Source organism: Amblyraja radiata, chromosome 18 (genome assembly GCF_010909765.2).
Source record: "Amblyraja radiata isolate CabotCenter1 chromosome 18, sAmbRad1.1.pri, whole genome shotgun sequence".
Lineage (NCBI taxonomy): Eukaryota > Metazoa > Chordata > Chondrichthyes > Rajiformes > Rajidae > Amblyraja > Amblyraja radiata.
The window spans coordinates 426,280-451,323 of NC_045973.1; the positions used below are offsets into that span (position 1 = coordinate 426,280).

At 46.8% G+C, this 25,044-nt stretch overlaps 1 protein-coding gene across 2 annotated transcripts in view; it reads right to left on the minus strand.

The window, feature by feature from the left end:
- fgd3 (FYVE, RhoGEF and PH domain containing 3) overlaps positions 1–25,044 on the minus strand; it is a 121,161-nt gene that overhangs the window by 32,550 nt on the left and 63,567 nt on the right. For both annotated transcript variants that reach the window (XM_033036533.1, XM_033036534.1), the window contains exons 2-4: positions 22,479–22,634; positions 17,544–17,733; positions 16,458–17,049 (exon numbers count right to left, since the gene is read on the minus strand). In XM_033036533.1, the coding sequence (XP_032892424.1) occupies positions 16,458–17,049; positions 17,544–17,733; positions 22,479–22,634 (938 nt within the window). The remainder of the gene's footprint in view (positions 1–16,457; positions 17,050–17,543; positions 17,734–22,478; positions 22,635–25,044) is intronic.

The following is a 25,044-nucleotide window of genomic DNA, read 5'->3' on the forward strand; positions in this document are numbered from 1 at the left end:
GTTTCTTACTGATGTTGAATGACGACTATTTTACAATTCTGCGGTTAAGGCTTGGACACCCATTCATGGACATCTTGGTGCTGACGTGGCCTTGCGGAGGGTGGGGGAGGGTGGGTGGGTGGGGGAGGGTGGGTTTTGGAGGGTGGGGGAGGGTGGGTGGGTGGGGGAGGGTGGCTGGGGGTGGGTGGGTGCCGGTGGGTGGGGGAGGGTGGGTGGGGGAGGGAGGGGGAGGGAGGGTGGGGGAGGGGAGGGTGGGGGAGGGTGGGGTGGGGAGGGTGGGTGGGTGGGGGAGGGTGGACCAGGCACGGGGTGAGGTTCTGCTGTAAATGAGCTTTACCCACGACACGGCCAAACTCAATGCTGCAGTGTTACGTATAATGTAGCACAGGGAGAAACAGGGAGGACAAGAGCGTGTGAAGATACACACAAACTCGACCAGAAACCTACACATTACGGACTACAGCAAGAGCAAGCCTTACTTTAAAAAGACCAAAGTGAGACAAAGCCAAGCAACACTAATATAACCATGTGTTTGCTGATCAGTGGTTGCTGGGGCAGGCCAGGGCCGAGACACATCCGTGACACTGGACACTGGTCTGGACACTGGACACCAGTGGGTCAGCCGTGATAGGAGTGCCATGTTCTACATTTGTACAGCCCGTGTCGGATACATGGAGAGGCCATTCAGCACCCCACGACCACCCATCACTACTATCCCATCTCCCAGCCCCTACACATGGCTGCCCATTCCTCAGCCCACACCACAACATGACTGAGAGGAGCTCGGCACCACTGTGCAGTTGGCCAGTTTTGTTTTTTTTGTTTGCTTTTAGACACAGCACGGAAACAGGCCCTTCGGCCCACCGATTCCGTGCTGACCAGCGATCCCAGTACACTAACACTAACCTACACACTAGGGACAATTTACACTTGTACCAAACCAATTAACCTCTAACCCTGCACGTGGAGTGTGGGAGTAAACCGCACCACGCAGGTCACGGGGAGAACGTACAAACTCCGTACAGACAGCACCCGTAGTCAGGATCGAACCCGGGTCTCTGGCGCTGTGAGGCAGCAGCTCTACCCGCTGCACCACTGTGCCGCCCTGTCAGCGACACATTTGACCAGTAGCACGGAGATGGCATCTTGCCCCCCCCCCCCACCCCCCACCTCTGGTCCACAACTCTGTCCCCTGGGTCACCTTGATGCACCACCCCCACCCACACCCCACCCCCACATCATCCCCATTAACCCTAACCCTGATTGAAGTAGAAAAGCTATAAAACAAAATCAGATGTTTTCCACAAAAAGATTCCAACTCAGTCGAGCTGAAGATTCACCCTGTAAAATATCAGTGAAGGATCTTCATCTGCAGGCTTTGTGATGTGTGAATACAGTCGATGATGTTGCTCCATGCAATGTTGTTGGGGTTGTGACACCATGAGGGTGAGGTGTAGGGGCCAGTCTACACTCCAACTCAATGAGGATCTCCTCGCACAATGGATAGGACAGGTTTAGAGGGATCTGGGCCAAATGCAGGACTAATGTAGAAGGGACATGTTGGTCAGTGTGGGCAGGTTGGGCCGATGTACGATGTACGACTTTATGGTAAAAGCAAGTAACACATATGATAATTCGCCTCCATAATCATTGGTGTCAGACTAGTTTCACGAAGATAGCACCAAACATAGCATCTCCCAGGACTCCCAGCACTCTCTCCCCTCTCATCTTCAATGTTGACGTTCCTCTCTTCAACAAGGCTGCCATCAGCCAGAGAGACCGCGCTGATTCTCAACTACCACATACCTAGACAGTCCAACCTTCCACCTAGTTCAGCAGAGTCTTCAGAAAGCATACTCAGTGGTTGGCAGAGTCACAGAGACACAGAGACACAGAGACACAGAGACACAGAGACACAGAGACACAGAGACAGTCACAGAGACAGTCACAGAGACAGAGACACGGACTCACAGAGTCACAGAGACAGCCACAGAGACACAGAGACAGCCACAGAGTCACAGAGACACAGAGACAGTCACAGAGACACAGAGTCACAGAGACAGTCACAGAGACACAGATACAGTCACAGAGTCACAGAGACACAGAGTCACAGAGACACAGAGACACAGAGTCACAGAGACAGTCACAGAGACAGAGACACAGACTCACAGAGACAGTCACAGAGACACAGAGTCACAGAGACACAGAGACAGTCACAGAGACACAGAGTCACAGAGACACAGAGTCATAGTGTCACAGAGACAGAGTCACAGAGTCACACAGAGGCACAGAGACAGAGACATAGAGACACAGTCACAGTCAGAATCATAGAGTCATAGAATGACCCAGCGTGGAAACAGGCCCTTCGGCCTAACTTGCCCACACCAACCACATACTCATCTACACTAGTTCCACCTACCTGTGTTTGGTCCATATTCCTCCAAACTTGTCCTATCCATGTATCTGTCTAACTGTTTCATAAACGTTGGGATAGTCCCAGCCTCAACTACCTCCTCCAGCAGCTCGTTCCATACACCCACCACCCTCTGTATTTCTGCTATTTACTGAAAATATTCCATCACACAAGGACTTTGAGTTTATTATATAACTTGCAAACATTTGATAGATAAGAAAAATTACTACAAAAGTGAATTGTACACCAATTTATTAAATTGGAATGATATGGAAGGAGATGCTGGAGAGAGGTGGGGGTGGGTGCGACTCCAACAGTGAAAGACATGTTGACTGTACATAGATGAGTGGGTCTACCTTGGTTAGGCAGCATGGCCAACATGGACAAATAGGGCCGAAGGGCATGCTTCCACACGGTGTGACTGCGATGCTGTGATACACGTGTTCACGTCACCATCAGCTGTAGCGTTCTGAGTGGCGTTGATCACTCACCAAGTAGTGTGTGGTTTCCACGTAGCCCTTGTGTGTGTGTGTGTGTGTGTGTGTGTGTGTGTGTGTGTGTGTGTGTGTGTGTGTGACGCACACAGATTTTGTTGCACTTTATTCAGTTTACATGCCAGTTAAAGAACCAACTCATCGATATTTTCCACATTTTAGCTCGTTTTTTCTTGGTGCATTTTTCACTGCAGTTTTTCCTGCATTGCTGCACGGTTGCTGCAGCTGCACCACTCCCTCTCTCCCCCTGAACCAATCACGTAAATGACACCACATCCTCTGTCATGTTTGCTTGTCCTGGACGGGACCAGGTACTAAACACTGACAGATAAATATATCAAAGATTTTGTTTCTGAAGTTTATATCGCCTCCATTTACACGAAATATGAATATGTTCACTGTCGTGTTGATTGAATCAGACGGATATTGAATGCAAGCTTCTGCAGCAGGGTCTTTAAAACTTAGACTGTTCTTGGTCAAAGCAATCCAAATAATACTGTTAAAAACTGATGGCCTCTGGAACATGCCAGCCTCTGGGAGCAGTGGGTGGTGGGTGGAGGGGGGTGTGGGGTTGGGGGGGGTGTGGGGTTGGGGGGGGGGGGGTGTGGGGTTGGGGGGGGGGTGTGGGGTGTGGGGTGGAGGGGGTGTGGGGGGGGGGTGATAAGGTCCCACATAGATTAGGGCACATGGTATTGGGGGTAGAGTGCTGACATGGATAGAGAAGTGGTTGGCAGACAGGAAACAAAGAGTAGGGATTAACGGGTCCCTTTCAGAAAGGTAGGCAGTGACTAGTGGGGTACCGCAAGGCTCGGTGCTGGGACCGCAGCTATTTACAATATACATATCAATGATTTGGATGAAGGGATTCAAAGTAACATTAGCAAATTTGCAGATGACAGAAAGCTGGGTGGAAGTGTGAACTGTGAGGAGGATGCTGTGAGGATGCAGGGTGACTTGGATAGGTTGGGTGAGTGGGCAGATGCATGGCAGATGCAGTTTAATGTGGATACATGTGAGGTTATCCACTTTGGTGGCAAAAACAGGAAGGCAGATTATTGTCTAAATGGTGTCAAATTGGTAAAAGGGGAAGTACAACGGGATCTCAAGTTCAAGTTCAAGAGAGTTTATTGTCATGTGTCCCTGATAGGACAATTAAATTATTGCTTTGCTTCAGCACACCAGGACATAGTAGGCACGAATACAGAACAGATCAGTGTGTCCATATACCATTATATAAATATATACACAGTTTGGCAAAATAATAAATCAAGGAAGGTAGTGCATCGGTGGATAACAAGGGAAATCAGGGATAGTATCAAAACAAAAGATGAAGCGTACAAATTAGCCAGAAAAAGCAGCCTACCAGAGGACTGGGAGAAATTCAGAGTCCAGCAGAGGAGGACAAAAGGCTTAATTAGGAAAGGGGAAATAGATTGTGAAAGAAAACTGGCAGGGAACATAAAAACTGACTGCAAAAGTTTTTATAGATATGTGAAGAGGAAAAGATTAGTTAAAACAAATGTAGGTCCCTTGCAGTCAGAAACAGGCGAATTGATCATGGGGTACAAGGACATGGCAGACCAATTGAATAACTACTTTGGTTCTGTCTTCACGAAGGAGGACATAAATAATATGCCGGAAATAGCAAGGGACCGGGGGTTAAATGAGATGGAGGAACTGAGTGAAATCCAGGTTAGCCGGGATGTGGTGTTAGGTAAATTGAATGGATTAAAGGCCGATAAATCCCCAGGGCCAGATAAGTTGCATCCCAGAGTACTTAAGGAAGTAGCCACAGAAATAGTGGATGCATTAGTGATAATTTTTCAAAACTCGTTAGATTCTGGAGTAGTTCCTGAGGATTGGAGGATAGCTAATGTAACCCCACTTTTTAAAAAGGGAGGAAGAGAGAAAACGGGGAATTACAGACCAGTTAGTCTAACATCGGTAGTGGGGAAACTGCTTGAGTCAGTTATTAAAGATGGGATAGCAGCACATTTGGAAATTGGTGAAATCATTGGACAAAGTCAGCATGGATTTATGAAAGGTAAATCATGTCTGACGAATCTTATATAATTTTTCGAGGATGTAACTAGTAGAGTGGATAAGGGAGAACCAGTGGATGTGTTATATCTGGACTTTCAGAAGGCTTTCGACAAGGTCCCACATAAGAGATTAGTATACAAACTTAAAGCACACGGTATTGGGGGTTCAGTATTGATGTGGATAGAGAACTGGCTGGCAGACAGGAAGCAAAGAGTAGGAGTTAACGGGTCCTTTTCAGAATGGCGGGCAGTGACTAGTGGGGTACCGCAAGGCTCAGTGCTGGGACCCCAGCTATTTACAATATATATTAATGATCTGGACGAGGGAATTGAATGCAACATCTCCAAGTTTGCGGATGACACGAAGCTGGGGGCAGTGTTAGCTGTGAGGAGGATGCTAGGAGGCTGCAGGATGACTTGGATAGGTTGGTCGAGTGGGCAAATGCATGGCATATGCAGTATAATGTGGATAAATGTGAGGTTATCCACTTTGGTGGCAAAAACAGGAAAGTAGACTATTATCTGAATGGTGGCCGATTAGGAAAAGGGGAGATGCAACGAGACCTGGGCATCATGGTACACCAGTCATTGAAAGTAGGCATGCAGGTGCAGCAGGCAGTGAAGAAAGCGAATGGTATGTTAGCATTCATAGCAAAAGGATTTGAGTATAAGAGCAGGGAGGTTCTACTGCAGTTGTACAGGGTCTTGGTGAGACCACACCTGGAGTATTGCGTACAGTTTTCGTCTCCTAATCTGAGGAAAGACATTCTTGCCATAGAGGGAGTACAGAGAAGGTTCACCAGACTGATTCCTGGGATGGCAGGACTTTCATATGAAGAAAGACTGGATAGACTCGGCTTGTACTCGCTAGAATTTTGAAGATTGAGGGGGGATCTTATAGAAACTTACAAAATTCTTAAGGGGTTGGACAGGCTAGATGCAGGAAGATTATTCCCGATGTTGGGGAAGTCCAGAACTAGGGGTCACAGTTTAAGGATAAGAGGGAAATCTTTTAGGACCGAGATGAGAATATCATTTTTTACACAGAGAGTGGTGAATCTGTGGAATTCTCTGCCACAGAAGGTAGTTGAGGCCAGTTCATTGGCTAGATTTAAGAGGGAGTTAGATGTGGTCCTTGTGGCTAAAGGGATCAGGGGGTATGGAGAGAAGGCAGGTACAGGATACTGAGTTGGATGATCAGCCATGATCATATTGAATGGCGGTGCAGGCTTGAAGGGCCGAATGGCCTACTCCTGCACCTAATTTCTATGTTCTATGTCTATGTTACACACATGAACAAAAAAACTGATTAAGTGCAAATAAACAGTTTATGGGCTATTAATGTTCAGAGTTTGTCCGAGGCGAGTTTAATAGCCTGATGGCTGTGGGGAAGTCACTAAAAGTAAGCATGCAGGTACAGCAGGCAGTGAAGAAAGCTAATGACATGTTGGCCTTCATAATAAGAAGGGTTGAGTGTAGGAGCAAAGAGGTCCTTCTGCAGTTGTACAGAGCCCTAGTGAGACCACACCTGGAGTATTGTGTGCAGTTTTGGTCCCCTAATTTGAGGAAGGACATTCTTGCTATTGAGGGAGTGCAGCGTAGGTTTACAAGGTTAATTCCCGGGATGGCGGGACTGTCATATGTTGAAAGAATGGAGCAGCTGGGCTTGTATACTCTGGAATTTAGAAGGAAGAGATGGGATTTTATTGAAACATATAAGATTATTAAGGGTTTGGACGCGCTAGAGGTTGGAAACATGTTCCCGATGTTGGGGGAGTCCAGAACCAGGGGCCACAGTTTAAGAATAAGGGGTAAGCCATTTAGAACAGAGATGAGGAAAAACGTTTTCACCCAGAGAGTTGTGAGTCTGTGGAATTCTGTGCCTAAGAAGGCAGTGGAGGCCGATTCTCTGGATGCTTTCAAGAGAGAGTTAGAGGACTTAAAGATAGCAGAGTCAAGGGATATGGGGAGAAGGCAGGAACGGGGTACTGTTTGTGGATTATCAGCCATGATCATAGTGAATGGTGGTGCTGGCTCGTACTCCGGCACCTATTGTCTATTGAGGCAGCTCCTACACTTCAGGGAGCCTAGGCAGATATATCCCATTGTATGGAGAAGCTTTTAGAATTGAGGTTTTTTACCGTGGACATTGGACTTGTCTGTGGAACTGATGCGCTACAATGCTGAGAACTATATCCTGCACTCTGTAACCTCCCCTTTGCTCTACCTGTTGGACTGAAGCAAAGGCTCCTCTAGTATCTTTGGACTGGAGTGTTTCTAGATGGATCTTATCTGATCTTATTGGATAACATGCAAAACACAGCTTTTCACTCACCCTCAGTACATGTGACAATAATAAACCTAAACGAGAAATGATTTTGATTTACAGGAAAAATGTTCAACTATATCTGCGATAACACATTCCATTTCAAATGATCACAGCTGTACAAATTGAAGAATGCTAAAAATAAAGAATACTTTGTCAGCATTAGTGAGCAGAGAGGACAGATTAAAGTCAAATGGAAACCCTGGTTCCACGCAAGACAAGCAACACAAAGGTCATAAAAAAATTAAAGGGGTACCGCCTCTCTCTCACAGGCAGGTACACGCACACTAACACGCACACGCACACAAACACGCACACTAACACGCACACCAATGCACACTAACACGCACACGCACACCAACATGCACACTAACATGCACACCAACACGCACACTAACATGCACATTAACACACATGCATACACACACTCATACAGATACGGACACGCACGCACACACATGCACAGGCGCACATGCTCACATGGATATGGACACGCACACACACACTAACACGCACAAACACACACTAAAAGGCACACTAACACACATACATGGACACGCACACGCAGACACACACACATGCACATTCACATGGATAAGCACACGCATGCACAGGCGGACACGCACACGCAGACACACACGGACACTAACACATGCACATGGATAAGCACACACACACACACACACACACACACACACACACACACACACACACACACACACACACACACACACACACACACACACAAAACTTCACGGACACTGAGTTCAGGAGCACGCAGCTCTACACTGATTGCTGTGAGACAAAGAGTGAACAGGGTGAAATATCAACCCGAGCTGGGGGTGTAAGTGGAAGGACACGGACTGGGTGGGATAGTGGGAGGGGGAGGGACTTTGGGGGAGGGGGGTTTGTTGGCGAGTTACCTAAAACTGAAGATTGTTTATACGGCTGGGTTGTCAGAGACCCAAGTGGAATATCAGGAGTTGTTCCACCAATTTGTGTGTGGTCTCACTCTGGCAATGGAGGAGGCTGGGTTTGAGTCACACACTTGTGATGATCTCATTTAGAGACAGAATCTGCTCCAATTGCAAATTAAAAGGAACAACATGTTCCCAGTGAAATTACAACCACTGCTGGTCGGTCAGGATGCTGGAGAACCGATGACTGAAAATATACTACTTAGGTTGGTCAGAGCTATAGTGGGAATCTGATGTGGAAAATGCAAGATTAGCATAAACCTTTATTTTCTTCTAAAATAGTTTTTTTGAAGAGCCCTATAAAAGTGGTCATGAGGAAACTGACAAAGTTGGAGAATTTGGGAAAGAGTGTTTTCCAAAACTTGGCCTGGAATAAAACATAACATCAATGGAGAGACACAGAGTGCTGGAGTAACTCAGCGGGTCAGGCAGCATCTGTGGAGAACATGGATAGGTGACGTTTCACAGAGTGCTGGAGTAACTCAGCAGGTCAGGCAGCATCTGTGGAGAACATGGATAGGTGACGTTTCGGGTCAGTTTGAATGTTGGGGCCCATCCAAAACGTCACCTATCCATGTTCTCCACAGATGCTGCCTGACCTAGCTGAGTTACTCCAGCACTGTATGTTATTTTTTGTAAATCAGCATCTGCAGTTCCTCGTTTCCACAGATTGTGAATCACTACAGTTCACATTTCATTCATGGAACATGCTACACAGGAACCATTTGTAACTGTGATCATTGAACAAGCAAAGATCAACCCTTGTATTGTTGCTCTTTCTATTTTGGATATCTGTTCATTTATTTCAGTTTTCTCAAATTAAGTGAGATTTTCAGTAGTGCAGCTGAGTCAGGTACAATAATGGTCTCAGCTCCTCCACAATACCCACAAGGATGTGTCTCAGTATCTCACGATACTCCCATGGACATGAGAACACTGGATGTTTCGGGGAGACATTGAGTGAAGCAAGTTCACAACGTGTGCTGGGAAGAAGCAGAGCAACCTAGGCACAACATTGGCCTGGACATAAAACCATAATGACCCATCACACTGTCCTAACCCCAACCCCAACCCACCCCAGTCCCACCCCTAACCCCAACCCACCCCACCCCATGCCCACCCCAACCCCAACCCACCCCAGGCCCAGCCCTAACCCCAACCCCAACACACCCCAGTCCCACCCCTAACCCCAACCCACCCCACCCCAGGCCCAGCCCTAACCCCAACCCCAACACACCCCAGTCCCACCCCTAACCTCAACCCCAACCCACCCCAGTCCCAACCCCTACCCCAACCCCAACCCACCCCAGTCCCACCCCTAACCCCAACCCCAACCCACCCCAGTCCCACCCCTAACCCCAACCCCAACCCACCCCAGTCCCACCCCTAACCCCAACCCACCCCCCCCCAGGCCCAGCCCACCCCCAACCCCAACACACCCCAGTCCCACCCCTAACCCCAACCCACCCCAGTCCCAACCCCACCCCCAACCCCAACCCACCCCCACCCCTAACCCCAACCCACCCCTAACCCCAACCCACCCCAGTCCCACCCCTAACCCCAACCCCAACCCACCCCAGTCCCAACCCCACCCCACCCCAGTCCCACCCCTAACCCCAACCCACCCCAGTCCCACCCCTAACCCTAACCCACCCCAGTCCCACCCCTAACCCCAACCCCAACACACCCCAGTCCCACCCCTAACCCCAACCCACCCCAGTCCCACCCCTAACCCCAACCCACCCCAGTCCCACCCCTAACCCCAACACACCCCAGTCCCACCCCTAACCCCAACACACCCCAGTCCCACCCCTAACCCCAACCCCACCCCAGTCCCACCCCTAACCCCAACCCCAACACACCCCAGTCCCACCCCTAACCCCAACACACCCCAGTCCCACCCCTAACCCCAACACACCCCAGTCCCACCCCTAACCCCAACCCCAACACACCCCAGTCCCACCCCTAACCCCAACACACCCCAGTCCCACCCCTAACCCTAACCCCAACCCACCCCAGTCCCACCCGTAACCCCAACCCCAACCCACCCCAGTCCCACCCGTAACCCCAACACCAACCCACCCCAGTCCCACCCGTAACCCCAACCCACCCCAGTCCCACCCCTAACCCCAACCCACCCCAGTCCCAACCCCACCCCCAACCCACCCCAGTCCCAACCCCACCCCCAACCCACCCCAGTCCCAACCCCACCCCCAACCCACCCCAGGCCCACCCCTAACCCCAACCCCAACCCCACCCCCAACCCACCCCAGGCCCACCCCTAACCCCAACCCCAACCCACCCCAGGCCCATCCCCAACCCCAACCCACCCCAGTCCCATCCCTAACCCCAACACACCCCAGTCCCACCCCTAACATACAGTTAACTGAACAACTTCCAAAGTACAAATGCTCTATTTCTGACGTGTTCATATTGAGAAGAGAACCGATTGTTACTGACCAATCCAATATGTACAAATGTTAGGCAGTTATTGTCGGCTAAGTCAGAGGTTTTTGCACAGCTCGTCAAGTAAGGCATCAGTTAGATGGCGATGAATAAATTTAAACAAATTAAATCTGTTCTAAACTATTTCTGGCCAAGTGTCAAGTCTCCAGTGAATGCTAATTTGGAACTCTGGATAGACTTGGAACCAAAGGAAGGGAGGAGTCTCCTCGATCTATTCCTGCTGTTACTCTAGCACTTTGTGTCCATCTCTCTCCAGGGCAGGTCTAGTTTGGGATGTTGGTGGGAAAGAGAGCAGGTTTCACATGTTTGAATTGTCTCTCTTGTAACACCCAAGTCTTTTTCAATGCCCCATTTATTAACCATGACAAAACAATGAATAAAAGTAATTCTATAAATGTAGCTCACAAAATGCTCGGTTACTTTTCCACTGATCACCCAGATGATTTGAGAATTATTAAAACTCACAACAATTAGTGAAGGTAGGGCAGTGAGAGTTGTAAACCAAGTTACAGTTGATGCAGTCACACATATTGTCATTGTCCATTCATTGTCCAAAGCCCAGGGAGCAGATTGTAGCAACACGTTGTAACGAGGGAGCAGCAGTGGGGCCGAGAGCTCGTGTTTGCTCCTCCCCCCCCCCCCCCCCCCACAAAGACAAGGGGTGAGTGGGTTCAGCGGTGACTGTAATTTGTCCAAGTGTACAAAGGGGTGGGAAGATTCATGGCACGTGGGGAGAATAACCTAATTAACGGGAGAACAGATTCATACGGAGACTCTGGCTATCAACATCATTGGTGAAATGTGGAGGAGACCACACTGTGAACCACAACGTCCAAGATGAAAGAAAGACCTTGCACTGGGCAACATCATTCAGCCCATGTCACTACCCGATCATAACCCCATTGGACAAATTAGTACCGGGGAAGTATAGAGAAAAACTAGACTAAGTGGGACCCGTTGGGTCCCAGCTTCACACGGGAGGGCTGGTCCCCCAATGCAATATTCCACCTCTCCACCAGTTCCAATATTGGTGGCCAGTGGGGGGGGGGGGGGGCTTTCTGGAGGGCTAGTATGGGCGTTGTGGGCTGAAGAGACTGGTTTCCAGAGGGCTAGTATGGACATTGTGGGCCGAATAGATTATTGGGGTGGCAGCTCAGTCACTCAAGCCTGTTGTGCTGGCAGCTCACTCACTCACGGCTGATGGGCTGGCAGTTGACTTGCGGCTATTCCTTGAAATTCCATTTCACGCAGGGTGCAAGGGCCACTAAAGGCAGCGAGTCATGATCTCTTGCAGAGACTGAGCCACGCCCCCACTTCTAGGTTTTATAGTCCCTCCCACCAGAAGGGACGTGGCCTTCATGGCACGATTGACAGGAGAGAATCTCAACATTTTTTAAACACTAATAACTTATATTTTTAATCGATGGGAAAAATCCTCGGCACCTGATGAGCGGAGGGGGACTCTGGGTAACATGGCCAAAAATCACAGCCGTACATGGTAGCTTTTTTTTTCTAAAACCAATATAAAGCGCAAACAGGAAGTGGTCAAGATTAGACTTTTAATTATATAGAAGGCAAGGCAACTTTAATTAGGCAAGTCAACTTTAAATAGGCAAGGCAACTTTAATTAGGCAAGGCAACTTTAATTAGGCAATACAGCTTTAGCATTTCCAAACCAAAGGCAACACAGTTTTAGCATTTCCAAACCAAAGGCAACACAGTTTTAGCATTTCCAAACTATATTTTCAAACCACATTAAGGGCACTGACAGGTCAGTAAAACCACTTCCAGTTTAGTAGACATGTGTTCAGTGTTATTCACAGCTCAGACTGAGAGACGTGACCCTCTCGCTCCACTATCTTGCAGAGACTGACTGAGGCACTCAACACTTCCGGGTTTTATAGTCCCTCCGGAAGGGACGTGGCCTTCAGGAGAGAGAATCTCAACATTTTTAAGCACTAATAACTATTATTTTTCATCGATGGGAAAAATCCTCTTGTCCTGCGCAGCGGAGGGGGACTCTGAGTAAGATGGCCAAAAATCACAGCCGTAAGTGGCTGCGTTTTTTCTAAAATCAATATACTGAACAACAGGAAGTGGTCAAGATCAGACTTTTAGTAATATAGATAAGATGCTTCAATACCATGGCAACGTTTAAAGAACCAGAAACATACCTAACCTGTTCAGTCCCAGCCGCGCATATACGTGGTTATGGTCAATAATGGAACAACAAACTTGGCAGTGAACGGGTTAATACATCACATTCGACAGGTTTTTCTGTCAGTAATAGACAACAGACAAAAGACAACAGGTGCAGGAGTAGGCCATTCGGCCCTTCGAGCCAGCACCGTCATTCAATGTGATCATGGCTGGTCATCCCCAATCAGTACCCCGTTCCTGCCTTCTCCCCATATCCCCTGACTCCGCTATCTTTAAGAGCCCTATCTAGCTCTTTGAAAGCATCCAGAGAACCTGCCTCCACCGCCCTCTGAGGCAGAGAATTCCACAGACTCACCACTCTCTGTGAGAAAAAGTGTTTCCTCGTCTAATAGTGAGAGTGATTCTCTTGTCCTGTCGAGCAGCCAGTACCAAGAGGACAGACATGTAGTGGCACGACATCTTGTTTATTTTTCAAACTGAAGTTACTACGATGCCCCATAGTCTGGACGACCGTGGTCTCGGCCTCCCCTGAACACCTTCACTACACAGATGGGCTCAGAGCATCTCCCGCTCCACTGTGGCCGCAGATAAACCACGGATGTGGACCCTCTCATTCAGCCCCTGCCTCGTGCGTAGCTCCCAGTTCTACATCAGCATCGTCCCAGCAGGTGTAGGTTGCCAGGTGGAGGTGAAGACAAGGACCAGACACTCCCAACTCCGCAGCCTCTTGTGACCAGACACTCCCAACTCCACAGCCCCAGGACCAGACACTCCCAACCCCACAACCCTTTGGGACAACCCCTGCAGAACTGATGTCTACACTAGCTGCCATCTTTATAATCAACGCTGGGCCTGCCGGTTTAAACATGTTCCCCTGATTCTTGTCAGCTTCCTGGATAGTGCCAGCCCAACGTTCCAACTTCCAAAGGACTGTGTGGAAAAGCTGAGTCACACAGCAGTGATAAAAGGCCCTTCGGCCCAACGCTACCATGCCTACCAAAATGCCCCATCTAAGCTTGTTTGTATTTGGCCCATATCCCTCTAAACCTTTCCTATCCAAGTACTTGTCCAAGTGTCTTTAAATATTATTATAGTCCCTGCCTCAACTACCTCCTCCGACAGCTCGCTCCATATACCCACCGCCCTGTGTGAAAAAGTTTCCCCTCTACTCCACCTTCAAACTCCCTCCTAACCCCATTCTCCTGCCTTCTCTACATAACCCCTGACACCCTCCTTTATCATCCCATCTACTAGTGGCACCAACTAATCATTCAACATGATGATTCTGTCACAAACCACACGTTAAACTTCCTATTGCTGCTGCTTTCACCCACCAGAAGATAAATAGGTCACCTCCACTTTTATCAAAATGCTATTGTGACAAAAACAGAACAGGGATTTGTATAATTTATTAACAAAATATGACAATTTTCCTTATATTTTTGTCTTTAGCCATAACATGGAAACAGGTGTCCTTGTGATACCTGGGCAGGTATCCAATTAGATTCTTGCAGGTAACCCTTCGGCCTTGACGACAGAGACTTGGTGTCTGGCTCCTGGAGCGAGACTGGTGTTTAGTCTGAAGAAGGGTCTCGACCCGAATCGTCACCTATTCCCTTGCTCCATAGATGCTGCCTGCCTCACCCGCTGAGTTTCTCCAGCATTTTTGTCACAATATCAACTCTGCTTCTCCGTCTACCGGTAACCTTTCACCTTGCCATTTACCTTGGATTCATCTAACTCTGCTTTAAAATATTCAAAGATGGCTTCCGCATCTCTGAGGAAGAGTGTCAAAGATTCATGATGCGGAGAGGGAAATAATCAACTGATCTCTACATTAGCTGGATGACCCTTAACGTAAACAGTCACCTCCTGGTAGATGGAACATGTTCATCACATCTACCCGAGAATGCACTGTGTTTCAGTCCAGACCCCTCTCATCTTCCTACCTCCAGTCCAGCACCCTCTCATCTTCCTACCTCCAGAGATACACATCCTTCAATCTTTACATTCCAGATATTAGAAGCAAAATACTGCAGATGCTGGAAACCAAAAACAAAACATAAATGCTGGACATCCTCAGCAGGGTCAGAGATACAGATCCAGGGTCAACATTAGGGTCAAGGTCATACTGTCTACTGTCAGGTCCGGACAGCACCACTAGGCTCAGAGACAAGTTACAAAGGCTGGACTATTGCTGGACAACGGACAAATCTGAAGAAGGGTCTTGACCCGAAACGTCACCCATTCCTTCTCTCCAGAGATGCTGCCTGAGTTACTCCAGCATCTTGTACCTACCTACAAATCTGTCTATGGATACAACGTTTAAAGTGGTGCATTTATGAATTGAGGAGTGTTGTGAGAAAAAGAGGATTGATTGATTGGCAAGCAGTCCTGCACGGTGGCGCAGCGGTAGAATTGATGCCCAACAGCTCTTTAAGCATCAGAGATCTGGGGTCAATCCCGACTATGGGTGCTGTCTGTACAGAGTTTGTACGTTCTCCCAGTGACCTGCGTGGGTTTTTTCCGAGATCTTCGGTTTTCTCCCACACTCCAAAGACGTACAGGTTTGTAGGTTAATTGGCTTGGTATAATGTATAAATTGTCCCTAGTGTGTGTAGAATAGTGTTAATATGCAGGGATCGCGTGGCGGCACGGACTCGGTGGGCCAAAGGATCTGTTTCCGCGCTGTATTTCTAAACTAAACTAAAGTTCATAAGTAATAGGAGCAGAATTAGGCCATTCGGCCCATCAAGTCTACTCCACAATTTAATCATGGCTGATCTATCTCTCCCTCCTAACCCCATTCTCCTGCCTTCACCCCATAACCCCTGACACCCGCACTAATCAAGAATCTATCTATCTCTGCCTGAAATATATCCACTGACTTGTGGCCTCCACCACCGTCTGTGGCAAAGAATTCCACAGATTCACCATTGTTTATAAATATGGAACACAGCACAGTAACAGGCCATTCGGCCCACAATGTCCGTACCCAACATGATGCCAAGATGAACTGATCTCCTCTGTCTACACACGACCCAAACCTCTTCATTCCTGCATGTCCGTGCATGCAGCTGCATAAAAGCTTCTGAAACACCACTATTTTATCTGCCTCCACCACCACCCCTGGCAGCGCGTTCCAGGCACCCACCACCCTCTGTGTAAAAAACAAACTTGCCCCGCACATCTCCTTTAAACGTTGCCATCTTACTTTAGACCCACAGGTTCTGAATGTCTGCCCTATATCGACATCTCATCATTTTATACACTTCTGTCAAGTCTCCACTCAACCTCTCTTGTTCCAGAGGTTTGTCCAACTCTCCTTGAAGCTCAAGCCCCATAATCCAGGCAAAATCCTGGTAAACCTTCTGTGCAGCATTTCCAAAGCCTCAGCATCCTTCCTGTAATGGGGCACAATGCAGCAATGCCACATATTATGCTGCAATAACATTGTTTCATTGTCAGTACTTTTGAAAGTTAACTATTCTGGACATGACTTGGTAGACTGCAGACAGGATATGACCAGCACTCAGTGCAAGATATTGGCCAGACCAGCTGGGCTCTGTGCCATCCTACCTTGGCTGTTTCCTCAGTCTTTGACACTTCTGCTGGTTCATTTTCTTCACTGCTACCATCATCCATGTCACTGTCATCATCTTCCTGGGCACAGTCTATTTTCTGTTGCATTTCAGAAGCTTCAGCAGGTTTTACCTCCATCTCGTTCTCGGTCTCGGTCTCGACCGAGCCGGCATTTCTTTTCTCTTCCATTGTTTCTTCGTTGGGGAAGACCTCATTGTCCCCGTTACAGGAGGGGCTGTCGATCCCACTGTCCCTATTCGGTATTTTCCCATTCCCGTTCTGTTCCAGCGTGGATTCTCCAATCTCTACTGGGGCTCTTGCCTCTTGAGTCCTCAGTCCTGTGCAATTGTCATCACTGACATCCCCTTGTGCCAACTCCTGCATTGCAGCCACTTCCTGGTTGGTTCGATCCACCAAGTCCATGCTATCCTCAGTCCCATTGTTGTCCAGTTTGTCCGTGGTGATATCCACTTGTGTTACAGACTCCAGCCCACTCCCCGACGCCACACACTCACAAGGGTCCTGTAACTCCTCCATCTTCAGTGATAAAACCAGCTGTGTCCTTTTACTGGTCTCTGGGCTGAGTTGCCTACAATCACATATCAACATTTCAGATGATTTGAACCAATTCAAATAAACATTATGCAAAGACAAATTAGTGAACTCAGGGAAATATTTGCAAACAAATTCCTGATATTATACTGAGAATAAGTGGCACCACTCAACAAACCACCGCCCGCCCCACTAGACATTTCACGGCAGTAATCAGTAAAACTACATCCAATGAATCAGGACATTATTGTAAGAGTTGCCGGCTTCAATGAGACATGCAATACACTTGTAAACATTGAGATTGTAAATCTTCAGACAATCTTTTAGACAGCAGAGTTGAATTGGATGACCGGATGTGAATGAACTGAAACAGTGAAGTGGTGGCTAGATGCCCCATGTCCTGTAACATCACCACACACACACAAAGCAAGGGGAAGAATGTATTTCATCCCATTTATCTAAGCAAGTTTATGTATCGTTCATGCCCAGTCGAGCATGACTTTCAAACAAACAGGAAACAAAAGGGCTCACCTGACACTTTCAAACTGTTCAATGAGTGAGGAGACCCGGGGCAGGTTAGCTCCGTCCGTGCTCACAGACTTGGCCAGTGAACTCTTGCTTTTCTTTGGATCAGCTGGTAAAGGTCTCGACGGGGCTGGAGGAATCCGCTGAAGGACTTCTTCTTGACGCAGGGTTTGAAGGTGGACAGGCTTAGGAGGTACTGGTATAAAAATACACACAACCAATTTATGTCAGCCCAGCTATAGTCTTCTCATTGAGACCAACGACTTACATTGCGACTTACCCCAGACGTGTCTGCTTTATGTTGTACGTTTAGATAACATTCTCCAAGAGCAACCTACAGGTTTCTAACTGCATGGCGGATCAGGCACTGTGTTGCTGTACACCATTTTAATCTCTCACTTTCAGACATGTTGCCGTCCATGGAGGTCTGAGGCTGCGCTTTGCTTCCTTGTTACTAGAACAGGAAGCACCGCTAACGATAATAAAAGCTGTGGTTTTGTAACTGTAAGTAATGGGTCTGTGTGTGCTTGAGGTCAGAGGCAACTCACTTCACTTTAGTGGGTACATTCATGGCAGGGGAAGATAGTTTGGTGTTTTATTTTGCATTTATTAATGACCACCTAGTTAGTGGGCGTTTTGTGTTTTTACTGTAAAACTAGTCGTGTTCTCGACTGGAACTTTGTGGCTTCATTTCTCCTCCTCTGCTTCCTTCCTCATTCTGCAACTTACACATCTTCTCATACAAAATTCATGACAAATTGAAAAGATATAACCAACACCGGCAGTAAAAGGCTGGTCAATCTTAAATATTAAAATATGTAACCGTAACCTTTAACAAGTTTTTGAAGTTGGGCGTGTGCTCTTTATATCAGTCCACAGTTTTATATGAACAGTGAAACACGACCTATTAGAAAGGCCTTGCGATAGACAATAGACAATAGGTGCAGGAGTAGGCCATTCAGCCCTTCGGGCCAGCACCGCCATTCAATGTGATCATGGCTGATCATCCCCAATCAGTGCCCCGTTCCTGCTTTATCCCCATAGCCCCTGACTCCGCTATCTTTAAGAGCCCTATCTAGCTCTCTCTTGAAAGCATCCAGAGAACCTGCCTCCACCGCCCTCTGAGGCAGAGAATTCCACAGACTCACCACTTTCTGTGAGAAAAAGTGTTTCCTCGTCTCCGTTCTAAATGGCTTATTCCTTATTCTTAAACTGCGGCCCCTGGTTCTGGACTCCCCCAACATTGGGAACATGTTTCTTGCCTCTAGCGTGTCCAAATCCTCTCATCCTTCTAAACTACAGAGTGTACAAGCCCAGGCGCTCCTTTCACTCAGCATATGACAGTCCAGCCATCCCGGGAATTAACCTTGTAAACCTACGCTGCACTCCCTCAATAGCAAGAATGTCCTTCCTCAAATTAGGGGACCAAAACTGCACACAATATTCCAGGTGTGGTCTCACTAGGGCCCTGTACAACTGCAGAAGGACCTCTTTGCTCCTATACTCGACTCCTCTTGTTATAAAGGCCAACATGCCATTCGCTTTCTTCACTGCCTGCTGTACCTGCATGCTTACTTTCATAGACTGATGTACAAGGACCCCCAGATCCCGTTGTACTTCCCCTTTTCCCAACTTGACGCCATTTAGATAGTAATCTGCCTTCCTGTTTTTGCTACCAAAGTGGATAACCTCACATTTATCCGCTTTAAACTTCATCTGCCCACTCCCCCAACCTGTCCAAGTCACCCTGCATTCTCATAGCATCCACCACACAATTCACACTGCCACCCAGCTTTGTGTCATCTGCAAATTAATCCCTTCATCCAAATCATTGATGTATATTGTAAATAGCTGCGGTCCCAGCACCGAGCCTTGCGGCACCCCACTAGTCACTGCCTGCCATTCTGAAAGGGACCCGTTAATCCCTACTCTTTGTTTCCTGGCTGCCAACCACTTCTCTATCCATGTCAGCACTCTACCCCCAATACCATGTGCCCTAATTTTGCCCACTAATCTCCTATGTGGGACCTTATCGAATGCTTTCTGAAAGTCCAGATACACTACATCCACTGGCTCTCCCTTGCCCATTTTCCCAGTTACATCTTCAAAAAATTCCAGAAGATTAGTCAAGCATGATTTCCCCTTTGTAAATCCATGCTGACTCGGACCGATCCTGTTACTGCTATCCAAATGTGCCGCTATTTCATCTTTTATAATTGACTCCAGCATCTTCCCCACCATCGATGTCAGGCTAACTGGTCTATAATTCCCTGTTTTCTCTCTCCCGCCTTTCTTAAAAAGTGGGATAACATTAGTTACCCTCCAATCCACAGGAACTGATCCTGAGTCTATAGAACATTGGAAAATTATCACCACTGCATCCACGATTTCTAGAGCCACTTCCTTAAGTACCCTGGGATGCAGACCATCAGGCCCTGGGGATTTATCAGCCTTCAGTCCCATCAGTCTATCCAACACCATTTCCTGCCTAATGTGGATTTCCTTCAGTTCCTCCGTCACCCCAGATCCTCTGGCCACGACTATATCAGGACGATGGATAAAAGGCCTGGTGATTCTGGTACACACTTTACAGCCTGTTTGAACGTAATATAAACAATGTGGAGGAAAGAACTGCAGGTGAAAATAGACACAAAGTGCCGGAGTATCTCAGTAGGTCAGGCAGCATCTCTGGAGAAAAGGAATAGGTGACATTACAAGTCAGAATGAAGAAGGTTTTCCAACCTGAAACGTCACCCATTCCTTCTCTCCAGAGATGCTGCCCATCCTGCTGAGTTACTCCTGCACTTTGTGTCTATTTTCAATATCAACCTGCATCTGCAGTTCCTTCCTACACATTCAGATTTGACATCAGATGAAAGACTGCAGTGGTTGGAGGAGGCAGCTCAACACAATGGCAATGAGGATGTCACTTCCTGCCCTGCGCTGCCCATGGACCCACATCTCATCAATTAATGTACAATCAAACGGTCACTACTTTAGCCTGAAACGGAAACGTGATTATCAGGTAACTGAACCCTCCTCTCTCTCAGCAACCAGAGAGTGGCCCTGACTCCTTCCCCACTGTAATAGTGTGCCTCGTTGGTCCAGAGACACACACTGGAGACATTCTATGGGATGTCCAGGTTCAGTGGTTGGACAGAGATGGAGCTCGGTAGGTCTTCAACTCTTCAAGGAGATGGAAATGGAGTTTGATTGGGGTAGTCTTAGATCCTCTTAAATGCCACAATAAACCACACAACCAAGCAGTGTTTTCCAGTTCCTCTCTGCCACATGGTCAAATAGAAACCCAGAAAAGTGGAACTGCAAAAAGTAACAATGTTAGAGGTGAGGCTGTCATTTCTCAGCTTGCAGCAAGTAGCAAGGTTATGTGACCAACACCTCAATCAATACGTCTACACCCAGGAAGTTGCTTCAACCCCAGTCACATGTAGGAATGAACTGCAGATACAGGTTGAAACCGAAGATAGACACAAAATGCTGGAGTAACTCAGCGGGACAGGCAGCATCTCTGGAGAGAAGGTATGAGTGACGAGGCCCTTCTTCAGTCACAAGTCTACAGTATCTTCAGTCTGAAGAAGGGTCTTGACCTGAATCGTCACCCATTCCTTCTCTCCAGAGATGCTGCTGCCTGTCCTGCTGAGTTACTCCAGCATTTTGTGTCTACCCTACTCATGATTTCCTCATGTGTTTGCAAGTGATCAAAGAGCAGCAGGTGGCAGTAACACTTCTACCAGTTGTCACAGGTATTAAAGACAAGGAGGAAACAGGGAAGGCATGTTGGCAAAGTCAGTGGATATTTTTAAGGCAGAGATAGATTCGTGATTAGTATGTATCTTGATTGATACCTACAAGAATGTTGGTAAAAAAACACAGAAAATTATTATTTTATGCTTAATTATTTTTTTCTATTTAGGCCCTTCCATAGGATCGTGGATGATTTGAAATTATTTCAAGAGAGAGTTAGATTTAGCTCTTAGGGTTAAGGGAATCAAGGGATATGGGGAAAACACAGGAACGGGGTACTGATTCTGGATGATCAGCCATGATCATATTGAATGGCGGTGCAGGCTCGAAGGGCCGAATGGCCTACTCATTCACCTATTTTTCTATGTTTCTAATGACACCATTAATGGTTGACAGTAGCTCAGCCGTCAACATAGAACAGCTTCTTCCCCACTGTTATGGGACTGAAACAGCCACCTCTCCCACCTCCGCGACCTACAGGAAGGTCCCTGAAATCTGCCTCATTCAGTTATTCTGTTGTACATTAAACATGTTTGCACTTGTTATAGTATTTATTGTAGTATTTACCATTACCGTATGAACATCGATAACTCGAGGCTGCTTTGTATGTGAGAATAAACCTGAACCTGAATAATGTAAAAGATCAAAACACTTTGACAAAATGCTCAGAATTAACTGAAACATTTGTAAGAAAACTTTCAACCAACGAGAAATGCCAAGTCCAACAGAAAATATAAACATCAAATTTCATATTCTATATTTTTAAATTTTACTTCTAAAATTATATAAATTTTAATTATTAATTTATCATTTTGCCACAGATATTGTGTGCAATTTCAATCAATAATAATGTTCAGATTTTTTGCATAATCTTGTGATAACTGATTAACAAAGTGTCTGTTTAGATCATCATTTTGTCTCATAATTTCATGTGATTGCAGGAGAATTTGGCCATTCGGCCCATCTATCTACTCCACCATTCAATCATGGCTGATCTATCTCTCCCTCCTAACCCCATTCTCCTGCCTTCTCCCCATAACCTCTGACAACTGTACTAATCAAGAATCTATCTCTAAAATATCCACTGACTTGGCCTCCACAGCCGTCTGTGGCAATGAGTTCCACAGATTCCCCACCCTCAGGTTTGTACCCCAACACTCTCAGGGAGTGACTTGCCTTGAGGTTTTGGGGCTGTGACCCTCGTGGCTGATGGCGATCTGTTGGCTAACGTTCTGGCCGTCTGCTGGAGGCATGGTTCAGAGCCGAGGGGTGGACGTTGGCCGGAACTGGGCAGAGAGTCGGCTCTGGTGAGTGGCGGAGGTCCACGGTAACCTACAGAGAGAGCGCAATGTTGTACGTTAACCGTCCACGCAGAATCAGTGCACATACAGTACATTCTAGAGACCATTCGCCAATCATAGCTTCCTGATGGAGTAGGCCATTCGGCCCTTCAATATGATCATGGCTGATTATCCAGAATCAGTACCCCATTCCTGCTTTCTCCCCATATCCCATGATTCAGTTAGCCCTGAGAGCTATATCTAACTCTCTCTTGAAAACATCCAGTGATGTATTAAGTGATAGGAGCAGAATTAGGCCATTCGGCCCATCAAGGCTACTCATGGCTGATCTATCTCTCACCCATTCTCCTGCCTTCTCCACATAACCTCTGACACCTGTACTAATCAAGCCTCTCCCAGCCCTTTGGAAAAAAGCACTTCCATTCATGTTCACCTCATCCCCTGTTGTTTCCCAAATGTTTCCATATCCAGTGTTTATCCTTGTTTTTGCTAAAGATATGACAGAATTCACTGCCAGAGCCTGCCAGAGGAGGGACAAAGCACTCTATAAAAAATGTAAAATAAAACGCAATGTGCTGGGGTAACTCAGCGGGTCAGGCAGCATCTCTGGAGAACATGGATAGGTGACGTTTCAGGTCGGACACTTACTTATAGAAACTTATAGAAACTTACAAAATTTCTTAAGGGGTTGGACAGGCGAGATGCAGGAAGATTGTTCCCGATGTTGGGGAAGTCCAGGACAAGGGGTCACAGTTTAAGGATAAAGGGGAAATCCTTTAGGACCGAGATGAGAAAAACATTTTTCACACAGAGAGTGGTAAATCTCTGGAACTCTCTGCCACAGAAGGTAGTTGAGGCCAGTTCATTGGCTATATTTAAGAGGGAGTTAGATGTGGCCCTTGTGGCTAAAGGGATCAGGAGGTATGGAGAGAAGGCAGGTACAGGATACTGAGTTGGATGATCAGCCATGATCATATTGAATGGCGGTGCAGGCTCGAAGGGCCGAATGGCCTACTCCTGCACCTATTTTCTATGTTTCTATGACACTTCAGAATCTGCAGAAAGGTCTCGACCCAAATCATCACCTATCCATGTTCTCCAGAGAAGCTGCTTGACCCGCTGAGTTACTCCAGCACGTTGAGCCTTGTTTTGTACACCAGCATCTGCAGTTCCTTGTATCTTCATAAAAAGGTGGACTTGTTTATTTCTGTCAACCTGTCAACTATCCACATTTTAAATTAGATGAAATGTATTCTTTCCAAACCTTGAATGATGTAGAATACTTCTTACAGATTGCTCCTATATTTTCTTCATTTGGAAGTGGAATAATCTACTTCTCTCATCCGTCCAATTAATGAAGCCTTTTTTCCAACAAAACCAACACATTTTCCAAATTCTCCTCAACCCAGAGGAACAGCAGTTGCGACTCAACACATTGTCCAGCTGAGACACAGTTAAAACGTTGTAAACTTTGACTGCACTTGGCAATGACATCAGGGTCCCATTAAACGTCAAACCATCTGTGCCAGAGGTTCCTCTCACCTTCTCAAATTACTGCACAAGAAAATAAGTTGGTGTATCTGGAAAGAAATAACGGTAAACCCTCAGTGGGGCAGCCTGCATCTGTGGCAAGAGGACCAACATCTCACCATCAAATTCATTGTGTTTCTTGCCACAAATCCCATGCAGGTCAAGTACTTACTGCACTCCTTGTAACCCAAGATTAATGCTGATCTGAAAAACCTTCAACATCTAGTTCAGAGAAAGTACCCTCACTGGACATAGAATTGATTGCAATTAACTGTCAATTGAAACATAGTGCAAATGTTTGCTGCATAACCTTACTATCAATTGTAGATTGGAAGCAGAATTGTCAGTCAGTAGACAGTTGTGAACTTGGGTTCACACAATCTAAATATATAAGCGGTCTATAGCTAATGAAGCTGCTGGTGAACAGACAGCACAATACAAGCTTGTCAGATGTTGAAAATAGCAAGCGCTGAGAACTAAAAATCATCTCAGAAACTGATCGAACCTTAGCTCAAAATATATATATACTTCATCAAACCACAGAAACATAGACTCACAGCAGTGAAAGCGGCCCTTTGGCCCAACTCATCCATGCTGGCCAAGATGCCCCATCTAAACCAGTCCCATTGCCTGCGTTTGCTCCATATCTCTCTAAACTTTTAACTTATTTATATGAACCACAAACTGTCGGTTGCACGAGGGACTTTGGGCTTTGGTTATTTTTGCACAAATATTTATGCCTTTTAATATATTTTGTTTGTTTATTGATATCTATTGAGAATTGTGTTTACAGACCTGCAAGTAAGAATGTCAGTGTTCTGTTTCAATGCATACGACAATTAAACACTCTTGACTGTCCATGTACCATCCGGGTGTCTCTTGAACTCTATAATAGTACTTATCTCAACTAC